We start from the raw sequence: 12,135 nt of genomic DNA on the forward strand, positions 1-12,135 counted from the left end.
CCTGGAAGGCCGCCTTCCATCTGAATGTTTCATTGACTTATCCATTACACTCTGCCTGGAAGGCCGCCTTCCATCTGAATCTTCCATTGGCCAATCCATTACACTCTGCCTGGAAGGCCGCCTTCCATCTGAATCTTTCATTGACCCATACATTACACTCTGCCTGGAAGGCTGCCTTCCATCTGAATCTTTCATTGGCCCATCCATTGCACTCTTCCTGGAAGGCTGCCTTCCATCTGAATCTTTCATTGGCCCATCCATTGCACTCTGCCTGGAAGGCTGCCTTCCATCTGAATCTTTTATTGGCCCATCCATTACACTCTGCCTGGAAGGCTGCCTTCCATCTGAATCTTCCATTGACTCACCCATTACACTCTGCCTGGAAGGCCGCCTTCCATCTGAATCTTCCCTTGGCCCATCCATTACACTCTGCCTGGAAGGCTGCCTTCCATCTGAATCTTTCATTGACTCACCCATTACACTCTGCCTGGAAGGCCGCCTTCCATCTGAATCTTCCATTGGCCAATCCATTACACTCTGCCTGGAAGGCCGCCTTCCATCTGAATCTTTCATTGACCCATCCATTACACTCTGGAAGGCCGCCTTCCATCTGAATCTTTCATTGGCCCATCCATTGCACTCTTCCTGGAAGGCTGCCTTCCATCTGAATCTTTCATTGGCCCATCCATTGCACTCTGCCTGGAAGGCTGCCTTCCATCTGAATCTTTCATTGGCCCATCCATTGCACTCTGCCTGGAAGGCTGCCTTCCATCTGAATCTTTCATTGACCCATCCATTACACTCTGCCTGGAAGGCTGCCTTCCATCTGAATCTTTCATTGACCCATCCATTACACTCTGCCTGGAAGGCTGCCTTCCATCTGAATCTTTCATTGACTCATCCATTACACTCTGCCTGGAAGGCTGCCTTCCATCTGAATCTTTCATTGACTCAACCCTTACACTCTGCCTGGAAGGCCGCCTTCCATCTGAATCTTTCATTGACTCATCCATTACACTCTGCCTGGAAGGCTGTCTTCCATCTGAATCTTTCATTGACTCAACCCTTACACTCTGCCTGGAAGGCCACCTTCCATCTGAATCTTTCATTGACTCATCCATTACACTCTGCCTGGAAGGCCACCTTCCATCTGAATCTTTCATTGACTCATCCATTACACTCTGCCTGGAAGGCCACCTTCCATCTGAATCTTTCATTGACTCATCCATTACACTCTCCCTGGAAGGCCGCCTTCCATCTGAATCTTTCATTGGCCCATCCATTACACTCTGCCTGGAAGGCTGCCTTCCATCTGAATCTTTCATTGACTCTTCCATTACACTCTGCCTGGAAGGCTGTCTTCCATCTGAATCTTTCATTGACTCAACCCTTACACTCTGCCTGGAAGGCCACCTTCCATCTGAATCTTTCATTGATTTATCCATTACACTCTCCCTGGAAGGCTGCCTTCCATCTGAATCTTTCATTGACTCATCCATTGCACTCTGCCTGGAAGGCCACCTTCCATCTGAATCTTTCATTGATTTATCCATTACACTCTCCCTGGAAGGCTGCCTTCCATCTGAATCTTTCATTGACCCATCCATTACACTCTGGAAGGCCGCCTTCCATCTGAATCTTTCATTGGCCCATCCATTGCACTCTCCCTGGAAGGCTGCCTTCCATCTGAATCTTTCATTGGCCCATCCATTGCACTCTGCCTGGAAGGCTGCCTTCCATCTGAATCTTTCATTGACCCATCCATTACACTCTGCCTGGAAGGCTGCCTTCCATCTGAATCTTTCATTGACTCATCCATTACACTCTGCCTGGAAGGCTGCCTTCCATCTGAATCTTTCATTGACTCATCCATTACACTCTGCCTGGAAGGCCACCTTCCATCTGAATCTTTCATTGACTCATCCATTACACTCTGCCTGGAAGGCCACCTTCCATCTGAATCTTTCATTGACTCATCCATTACACTCTGCCTGGAAGGCCACCTTCCATCTGAATCTTTCATTGACTCATCCATTACACTCTCCCTGGAAGGCCGCCTTCCATCTGAATCTTTCATTGGCCCATCCATTGCACTGTGCCTGGAAGGCCGCCTTCCATCTGAATCTTTCATTGATCTATCCATAGTTTCATAGTCATAGTTAGTAAGGTTGAATAAAGACACCAGTCCATCTAGTTCAACCTGAGTGTCTACAATTGTCCCTATCCCTGTACTTTACACACTCACATGGGTCCCTACCCATAAGGAGCCCACAATCCAAGGTCCCCATTCATACACTAGGGGCCAATTTTGGACAGACGCCAATTCACCTACCTGCATGTCTTTGGTTTGTGGGAGGAAACCGGAGTACCCGGAGGAAACCCACACAGGGAGAACATGCAAACTCCAGGCAGGTAGTGTCGTAATTGGGATTCCAACCAGCGACCCTCCTTACTGCTAGGTGAGAGTGCTAACCACTACACCACTGTGCCGCCCACCTATCCATTACACTCTGCCTGGAAGGCTGCCTTCCATCTGATTTTTTTCATTGACTCATCCATTACTCTGCCTGGAAGGCCGCCTTCCATCTGAATCTTTCATTGACCCATCCATTACACTCTGCCTGGAAGGCTGCCTTCCATCTGAATCTTTCATTGACCCATACATTACACTCTGGAAGGCTGCCTTCCATCTGAATCTTTCATTGGCCCATCCATTGCACTCTGCCTGGAAGGCTGCCTTCCATCTGAATCTTTCATTGACCCATCCATTACACTCTCCCTGGAAGGCCGCCTTCCATCTGAATCTTTCATTGGCCTATCCATTACACTCTGCCTGGAAGGCCGCCTTCCATCTGAATGTTTCATTGACTTATCCATTACACTCTGCTTGGAAGGCGGCCTTCCATCTGAATCTTTCATTGGCCCATCCATTACACTCTGCCTGGAAGGCCGCCTTCCATCTGAATCTTTCATTGACCCATCCATTACACTCTGCCTGGAAGGCCGCCTTCCATCTGAATCTTTCATTGACCCATCCATTACACTCTGCCTGGAAGGCCGCCTTCCATCTGAATCTTTCATTGACTCATCCATTGCACTCTGCCTGGAAGGCCGCCTTCCATCTGAATCTTTCATTGGCCCATCCATTACACTCTGCCTGGAAGGCCGCCTTCCATCTGAATCTTTCATTGACTCATCCATTGCACTCTGCCTGGAAGGCCGCCTTCCATCTGAATCTTTCATTGACTCACCCATTACACTCTGCCTGGAAGGCCGCCTTCCATCTGAATCTTTCATTGACTCACCCATTACACTCTGCCTGGAAGGCCGCCTTCCATCTGAATCTTTCATTGGCTCACCCATTGCACTCTGCCTGGAAGGCCGCCTTCCATCTGAATCTTTCATTGGCTCACCCATTACACTCTGCTTGGAAGGCCGCTTTCCATCGGAATCTTTCATTGATCTATCAATTACATTCTGCCTGGAAGGCTGCCTTCCACCTGAATCTTTCATTGACTCATCCATTGCTCTCCCTGGAAGGCCGCCTTCCATCTAAATCTTTCATTGATCTATCCATTACACTCTGCCTGGAAGGCCGCCTTCCATCTAAATCTTTCATTGATCTATCCATTACACTCTGCCTGGAAGGCTGCCTTCCCCTGAACCTGTAATGTATATTTTCTTTTCCTCCTTCCAGGTATTTGATAACAAGCTGACACCTTTACAGAGGTTCTCCCCGTCCTCCCTCATCAGTGAGATAGAGAAGCAGAATGAGGAGCTGGGACTTGTTGTGGATCTGACCTGTACCAAGCGCTACTACACTCCACAGGTAGGTGTACCCACAGAACACCTGGACTCAGAGGGTGGGTAGGTGTACCCACAGAACACCTGGACTCAGAGGGTGGGTAGGTGTACCCACAGAACACCTGGACTCAGAGGGTGGGTAGGTGTACCCACAGAACACCTGGACTCAGAGGGTAGGTAGGTGTACTCACCCCCCTTGCTAGTAGTGGGTTGGACCCCCTTTGGCCTTCATTTTTGGTGGCAGAGCTACCTCCGACATTTTCCTCCATGGTGACATCACACAGTTGTGGTGGATTTCTCTGATGACATCACAAGGTGTTTTCTCCAGTCATCTTCCAGGACGGCCCACCTGAGATGAGAGGCTCCTCCCACAGGAAACACAATCAATCAGCAGCTGTTTTAAGTCCCCGCCCATTTTCCCCAATGTGCGGAGGTGTGGGTCCGGTGCGGGGGTCTGGGTCCGAGGGTCTGGGTGCGGAGGTGTGGGTCCGGAGGTGTGGGTCCGGTCCGAGGGTCTGGGTGCGGAGGTGTGGGTCCGGAGGTGTGGGTCCGGTCCGGGGGTGCGGGGGTCTGGGTCCGAGGGTCTGGGTGCGGAGGTGTGGGTCCGGTCCGGGGGTGCGGGGGTCTGGGTCCGAGGGTCTGGGTCCGGAGGTGTGGGTCCGGAGGTGTGGGTCCGGAGGTGTGGGTCCGGTCCGGGGGTGCGGGGGTCTGGGTCCGAGGGTCTGGGTGCGGAGGTGTGGGTCCGGTGCGGGGGTCTGGGTCCGAGGGTCTGGGTGCGGAGGTGTGGGTCCGGAGGTGTGGGTCCGGTCCGGGGGTGCGGGGGTCTGGGTCCGAGGGTCTGGGTGCGGAGGTGTGGGTCCGGAGGTGTGGGTCCGGTCCGGGGGTGCGGGGGTCTGGGTCCGAGGGTCTGGGTGCGGAGGTGTGGGTCCGGAGGTGTGGGTCCGGCTCCGGAGGTCTCCCCTGGGGGCCGGATCACCCGCTTAGGAAGCCTCTGGGTCTGGTAGGATATTCTTGTCCTTCCTGGGGGGTCTCTCTACCTTTTTCTCAGGGGGGCAGCAATTGGAAGAGCCCCCCCTGAGAGCTGAAGGAGCCAGAGTACAGTGGTGTCCCCAGAACTTCAGGGGCCCTTTGTCCGCCTCCCCCCTTACCTGCCCGGGCGTCCGTTCAGACGGGGGCGCTGACCGCCGGTTCTTTCCAGGTGGAGCGTGTCCGCTGATTCCTGGGGCCCCTGGGGGGGGTCTCGGCTGACACACTGCGACATGCACCCGCGTCCTTTTCAGACTTCGGGAAAATGGCGGCAGCGTTATTACCCAGGAGGGAAGGCTGAGAGTCGGCAGGAGCAGGTCCTTCCATCCTCCATCACTAGGGGAGGCTCCAGTTGACTGCGGTGGATGTCAGTGGGAAGGAGGAACGGAAGGCATTGCCCCTCCCCCCATGTGTATATACTGACTGGGGTCTGGATACAAATCGCCCCGAAGCTTCTGCTAAAACCTCCGGCCGGAGCTCCCCCTTACATCAGAGACGCTGTGGTTATGACAACAGTAGGATGCCAGCCTCTCCTCACATGCCCACTTGTGGTACATTAGTAGGGGGGATACAAAGCGTTCCTTACAGGCCAGGAATACCCCTGGACACGTTATTGTGCCGCGGACGGTGGACCGGGAAGCGCGCGCGGTGTCAGCGGGTGCACTAGGCTGTATTTGGCCTTATTAGCCCAGCTGCTAGGAATCTGAAGTTGCTCCAAAATGCTTAAAATCTGCCCTGACATTCAGTGATGGGCAGCGCCAGGCTTGTGTGTGGCATAGCAGGGGCCTTGTGACAGACCCTCCTTTCGGCCGCGTCTCTGCCCAGTATTGGTATAGTGTAACGGGGGCGTCTCTGCCCAGTATTGGTATAGTGTAACGGGGGCGTCTCTGCCCAGTATTGGTATAGTGTAACGGGGGCGTCTCTGCCCAGTATTGGTATAGTGTAACGGGGGTGTCTCTGCCCAGTATTGGTATAGTGTAACGGGGGTGTCTCTGCCCAGTGTTGGTATAGTGTAACAGGGGTGTCTCTGCCCAGTATTGGTATAGTGTAACGGGGGCGTCTCTGCCCAGTATTGGTATAGTGTAACGGGGGCGTCTCTGCCCAGTATTGGTATAGTGTAACGGGGGCGTCTCTGCCCAGTATTGGTATAGTGTAACGGGGGCGTCTCTGCCCAGTATTGGTATATGTTACGGCGGTGTCTCTGCCCAGTATTGGTATAGTGTAACGGGGGCGTCTCTGCCCAGTATTGGTATAGTGTAACGGCGGCGTCTCTGCCCAGTATTGGTATAGTGTAACGGGGGCGTCTCTGCCCAGTATTGGTATAGTGTAACGGCGGCGTCTCTGCCCAGTATTGGTATAGTGTAACGGGGGCGTCTCTGCCCAGTGTTGGTATAGTGTAACGGGGGTGTCTCTGCCCAGTATTGGTATAGTGTAACGGGGGCGTCTCTGCCCAGTATTGGTATAGTGTAACGGGGGCGTCTCTGCCCAGTATTGGTATAGTGTAACGGGGGCGTCTCTGCCCAGTATTGGTATAGTGTAACGGGGGCGTCTCTGCCCAGTATTGGTATAGTGTAACGGGGGCGTCTCTGCCCAGTATTGGTATAGTGTAACGGGGGCGTCTCTGCCCAGTATTGGTATAGTGTAACGGGGGCGTCTCTGCCCAGTATTGGTATAGTGTAACGGGGGCGTCTCTGCCCAGTATTGGTATAGTGTAACGGGGGCGTCTCTGCCCAGTATTGGTAGAGTGTAACGGGGGCGTCTCTGCCCAGTATTGGTATAGTGTAACGGGGGCGTCTCTGCCCAGTATTGGTATAGTGTAACGGCGGCGTCTCTGCCCAGTATTGGTATAGTGTAACGGCGGTGTCTCTGCCCAGTATTGGTATAGTGTAACGGCGGCGTCTCTGCCCAGTATTGGTATAGTGTAACGGCGGTGTCTCTGCCCAGTATTGGTATAGTGTAACGGCGGCGTCTCTGCCCAGTATTGGTATAGTGTAACGGGGGCGTCTCTGCCCAGTATTGGTATAGTGTAACGGCGGCGTCTCTGCCCAGTATTGGTATAGTGTAACGGGGGCGTCTCTGCCCAGTGTTGGTATAGTGTAACGGCGGTGTCTCTGCCCAGTATTGGTATAGTGTAACGGGGGCGTCTCTGCCCAGTATTGGTATAGTGTAACGGCGGTGTCTCTGCCCAGTATTGGTATAGTGTAACGGCGGTGTCTCTGCCCAGTATTGGTATAGTGTAACGGGGGCGTCTCTGCCCAGTGTTGGTATAGTGTAACGGCGGTGTCTCTGCCCAGTATTGGTATAGTGTAACGGGGGCGTCTCTGCCCAGTATTGGTATAGTGTAACGGCGGCGTCTCTGCCCAGTATTGGTATAGTGTAACGGGGGCGTCTCTGCCCAGTATTGGTATATGTTACGGCGGCGTCTCTGCCCAGTATTGGTATAGTGTAACGGGGGCGTCTCTGCCCAGTATTGGTATAGTGTAACGGCGGCGTCTCTGCCCAGTATTGGTAGAGTGTAACGGGGGTGTCTCTGCCCAGTATTGGTATAGTGTAACGGCGGCGTCTCTGCCCAGTATTGGTAGAGTGTAACAGGGGCGTCTCTGCCCAGTATTGGTATAGTGTATTGGGGGCGTCTCTGCCCAGTATTGGTATATGTAACGGGGGCGTCTCTGCCCAGTATTGGTATAGTGTAACGGGGGCGTCTCTGCCCAGTATTGGTATAGTGTAACGGGGGCGTCTCTGCCCAGTATTGGTATAGTGTAACGGGGGCGTCTCTGCCCATTATTGGTAGAGTGTAACGGCGGCGTCTCTGCCCAGTATTGGTATATGTTACGGCGGCGTCTCTGCCCAGTATTGGTAGAGTGTAACGGCGGCGTCTCTGCCCAGTATTGGTATATGTTACGGCGGTGTCTCTGCCCAGTATTGGTATAGTGTAACGGCCGCGTCTCTGCCCAGTATTGGTATAGTGTAACGGCCGCGTCTCTGCCCAGTATTGGTATAGTGTAACGGCCGCGTCTCTGCCCAGTATTGGTATAGTGTAACGGCGGCGTCTCTGCCCAGTATTGGTATAGTGTAACGGGGGCGTCTCTGCCCAGTATTGGTATAGTGTAACGGGGGCGTCTCTGCCCAGTATTGGTATAGTGTAACGGGGGCGTCTCTGCCCAGTATTGGTATAGTGTAACGGCGGCGTCTCTGCCCAGTATTGGTATAGTGTAACGGGGGCGTCTCTGCCCAGTATTGGTATAGTGTAACGGGGGCGTCTCTGCCCAGTATTGGTATAGTGTAACGGGGGCGTCTCTGCCCAGTATTGGTATAGTGTAACGGGGGCGTCTCTGCCCAGTATTGGTATAGTGTAACGGCGGCGTCTCTGCCCAGTATTGGTATAGTGTAACGGGGGCGTCTCTGCCCAGTATTGGTATAGTGTAACGGGGGCGTCTCTGCCCAGTATTGGTATAGTGTAACGGGGGCGTCTCTGCCCAGTATTGGTATAGTGTAACGGGGGCGTCTCTGCCCAGTATTGGTATAGTGTAACGGGGGCGTCTCTGCCCAGTATTGGTATAGTGTAACGGGGGCGTCTCTGCCCAGTATTGGTATAGTGTAACGGCGGCGTCTCTGCCCAGTATTGGTATAGTGTAACGGGGGCGTCTCTGCCCAGTATTGGTATAGTGTAACGGGGGCGTCTCTGCCCAGTATTGGTATAGTGTAACGGCCGCGTCTCTGCCCAGTATTGGTATAGTGTAACGGCCGCGTCTCTGCCCAGTATTGGTATAGTGTAACGGGGGCGTCTCTGCCCAGTATTGGTATAGTGTAACGGGGGCGTCTCTGCCCAGTATTGGTATAGTGTAACGGGGGCGTCTCTGCCCAGTATTGGTATATGTAACGGGGGCGTCTCTGCCCAGTATTGGTATAGTGTAACGGGGGCGTCTCTGCCCAGTATTGGTATAGTGTAACGGGGGCGTCTCTGCCCAGTATTGGTATATGTAACGGCGGTGTCTCTGCCCAGTATTGGTATAGTGTAACGGGGGCGTCTCTGCCCAGTATTGGTATAGTGTAACGGTGGTGTCTCTGCCCAGTATTGGTATAGTGTAACGGCGGCGTCTCTGCCCAGTATTGGTATAGTGTAACGGCGGCGTCTCTGCCCAGTATTGGTATAGTGTAACGGGGGCGTCTCTGCCCAGTATTGGTATAGTGTAACGGGGGCGTCTCTGCCCAGTATTGGTATAGTGTAACGGGGGTGTCTCTGCCCAGTATTGGTAGAGTGTAACGGGGGCGTCTCTGCCCAGTATTGGTATAGTGTAACGGGGGTGTCTCTGCCCAGTATTGGTATAGTGTAACGGGGGCGTCTCTGCCCAGTATTGGTATAGTGTAACGGGGGCGTCTCTGCCCAGTATTGGTATAGTGTAACGGGGGCGTCTCTGCCCAGTATTGGTATAGTGTAACGGGGGCGTCTCTGCCCAGTATTGGTATATGTAACGGCGGTGTCTCTGCCCAGTATTGGTATATGTAACGGGGGCGTCTCTGCCCAGTATTGGTATATGTAACGGCGGTGTCTCTGCCCAGTATTGGTATATGTAACGGGGGTGTCTCTGCCCAGTATTGGTATAGTGTAACGGGGGCGTCTCTGCCCAGTATTGGTATAGTGTAACGGTGGTGTCTCTGCCCAGTATTGGTATAGTGTAACGGCGGCGTCTCTGCCCAGTATTGGTATAGTGTAACGGGGGCGTCTCTGCCCAGTATTGGTATAGTGTAACGGGGGCGTCTCTGCCCAGTATTGGTATAGTGTAACGGGGGCGTCTCTGCCCAGTATTGGTATAGTGTAACGGGGGCGTCTCTGCCCAGTATTGGTATAGTGTAACGGGGGCGTCTCTGCCCAGTATTGGTATAGTGTAACGGGGGCGTCTCTGCCCAGTATTGGTATAGTGTAACGGGGGCGTCTCTGCCCAGTATTGGTATATGTAACGGCGGTGTCTCTGCCCAGTATTGGTATAGTGTAACGGGGGCGTCTCTGCCCAGTATTGGTATAGTGTAACGGGGGTGTCTCTGCCCAGTATTGGTATAGTGTAACGGTGGTGTCTCTGCCCAGTATTGGTATAGTGTAACGGCGGCGTCTCTGCCCAGTATTGGTATAGTGTAACGGCGGCGTCTCTGCCCAGTATTGGTATAGTGTAACGGGGGCGTCTCTGCCCAGTATTGGTATAGTGTAACGGGGGTGTCTCTGCCCAGTATTGGTATAGTGTAACGGGGGCGTCTCTGCCCAGTATTGGTATAGTGTAACGGCGGCGTCTCTGCCCAGTATTGGTATAGTGTAACGGCGGCGTCTCTGCCCAGTATTGGTATAGTGTAACGGGGGTGTCTCTGCCCAGTATTGGTATAGTGTAACGGGGGCGTCTCTGCCCAGTGTTGGTATAGTGTAACGGGGGCGTCTCTGCCCAGTATTGGTATAGTGTAACGGGGGCGTCTCTGCCCAGTGTTGGTATAGTGTAACGGGGGCGTCTCTGCCCAGTATTGGTATAGTGTAACGGGGGCGTCTCTGCCCAGTATTGGTATAGTGTAACGGCGGCGTCTCTGCCCAGTATTGGTATAGTGTAACGGGGGCGTCTCTGCCCAGTATTGGTATAGTGTAACGGGGGCGTCTCTGCCCAGTATTGGTATAGTGTAACGGGGGCGTCTCTGCCCAGTATTGGTATAGTGTAACGGCGGCGTCTCTGCCCAGTATTGGTATAGTGTAACGGCGGCGTCTCTGCCCAGTATTGGTATAGTGTAACGGCGGCGTCTCTGCCCAGTATTGGTATAGTGTAACGGGGGCGTCTCTGCCCAGTATTGGTATAGTGTAACGGTGGTGTCTCTGCCCAGTATTGGTATAGTGTAACGGGGGCGTCTCTGCCCGGTATTGGTATATGTTACGGCGGCGTCTCTGCCCAGTATTGGTATATGTTACGGCGGCGTCTCTGCCCAGTATTGGTAGAGTGTAACGGGCGTCTCTGCCCAGTATTGGTAGAGTGTAACGGGCGTCTCTGCCCAGTATTGGTATATTGCTATGGTGACCTTAGATTGGGGGCTGCGCAGGGTGTCTTTGATCTCCCCGCTGGGTGTCTGGAGACTCTGCATGTGCTGATCGCCATAGTGCTGTTCTGCCGCCATTATCTCTGTTCATTCACTGCATACAGTTGTTTGTCGGCCATTTTTTGTGTGCCTCAATGGAAAGCATGGTCGGGGGCCATTTTTCTGTAGCTCGGCAGCCATTTTCTTTGTGATTTATGTCCCTTATACAGAGCAGCCATTTTGTTGTAGCCCAGCACAGTTTTTATCCTCAGCGCTGGTCCCTGCTGCTCAGAATGGAGTTGTTGTTTTTTTTTTTTTTTTTGCTTGGGACACCTGGGAGCTGATACCGGACACAGGCACCTGTAAGAGCACGGTGCAGCACTCGGTCAGGGTGGTGAGTCCTGCGGTGGGGGCCCCTAAGTCTGCAACAGCTAGGAGGGTGGGATTGTGCACCTGTCCTAAGTGCCCAATGGGTGGCAGACAGGATGGGTCAGCATGGCTCAGAAACGGGTGTTTCCACCCCAGAACTTCCTGCAATTCCAACCGGCTCGTCTGCAAACAGTGCAGTGCCTTTGGACGCTTTGTCGGCGGTCCTTAAAACGTTCGTTGCCATGGTGGAGGCTGTGTGCGGGCGCAAAGGTGGTAAAAATCAGCCCCTGTGCCCCCCCCCCCTCAGCTCTGACGCAGACTCGGGCCCCATAGTGACTGGTGGCCCCTTCTCTGATGTGTCAGGTGACGCTGACCAGGACCGTGCGGACAGTGAGGATGAGTCCGGGTCCGTGCGCGATAAAGCGCTAGTTGGAGCACTTATCACAAAGGTGCGGGATTCCCTGAAAATACAGGATGCAGCAGGATCCTCTGCTGAAATAGCGCCCCCTTTTGGGTCCCGTAAGCCAGCTGTACACCCAAGGTGTTCCCGTATTTGACTTAATTCGATGAGTTCATATATAAGTAATGGAGTAGACCGCATCGGACCTTGGCGGTGCGTTACCCCTTAGCCCCCGTACACACGGTCTGAGATTTCGACAACCAAATCCGTCGGATCTTGTCTGAAACTGTTGCATACACACGGGTCGGACTAAGTTGGCGAAAAATCCGATCTTTCAGAACGTGATGACGTCATTTCGTTACGATGGGACTACGTTCAGGTTAGTAGCCAATAGCTTTGATGTAGGAATTTGATCTGAGCATGCGTGGCACTTTGTCCGATCGGAATTCTCTACACATGATCGGAGTATGTCCTATCGGCCCAGTTGGTCGGGA

At 53.3% G+C, this 12,135-nt stretch overlaps 1 protein-coding gene across 4 annotated transcripts in view; it reads left to right on the plus strand.

Annotated features, from left to right (window-relative positions):
• LOC143973611 (RNA/RNP complex-1-interacting phosphatase-like) overlaps positions 1 to 12,135 on the plus strand; it is an 89,671-nt gene that overhangs the window by 25,158 nt on the left and 52,378 nt on the right. For all 4 annotated transcript variants that reach the window (XM_077474465.1, XM_077474467.1, XM_077474466.1 and 1 more), the window contains exon 3: positions 3,698 to 3,829. In XM_077474465.1, coding sequence (XP_077330591.1) covers positions 3,698 to 3,829 — 132 coding nt within the window. The remainder of the gene's footprint in view (positions 1 to 3,697; positions 3,830 to 12,135) is intronic.

This window comes from Lithobates pipiens, unplaced genomic scaffold (genome assembly GCF_037356315.1).
Source record: "Lithobates pipiens isolate NorthernLeopardFrog02 unplaced genomic scaffold, aLitPip1_a1.2 Scaffold_86, whole genome shotgun sequence".
NCBI lineage: Eukaryota > Metazoa > Chordata > Amphibia > Anura > Ranidae > Lithobates > Lithobates pipiens.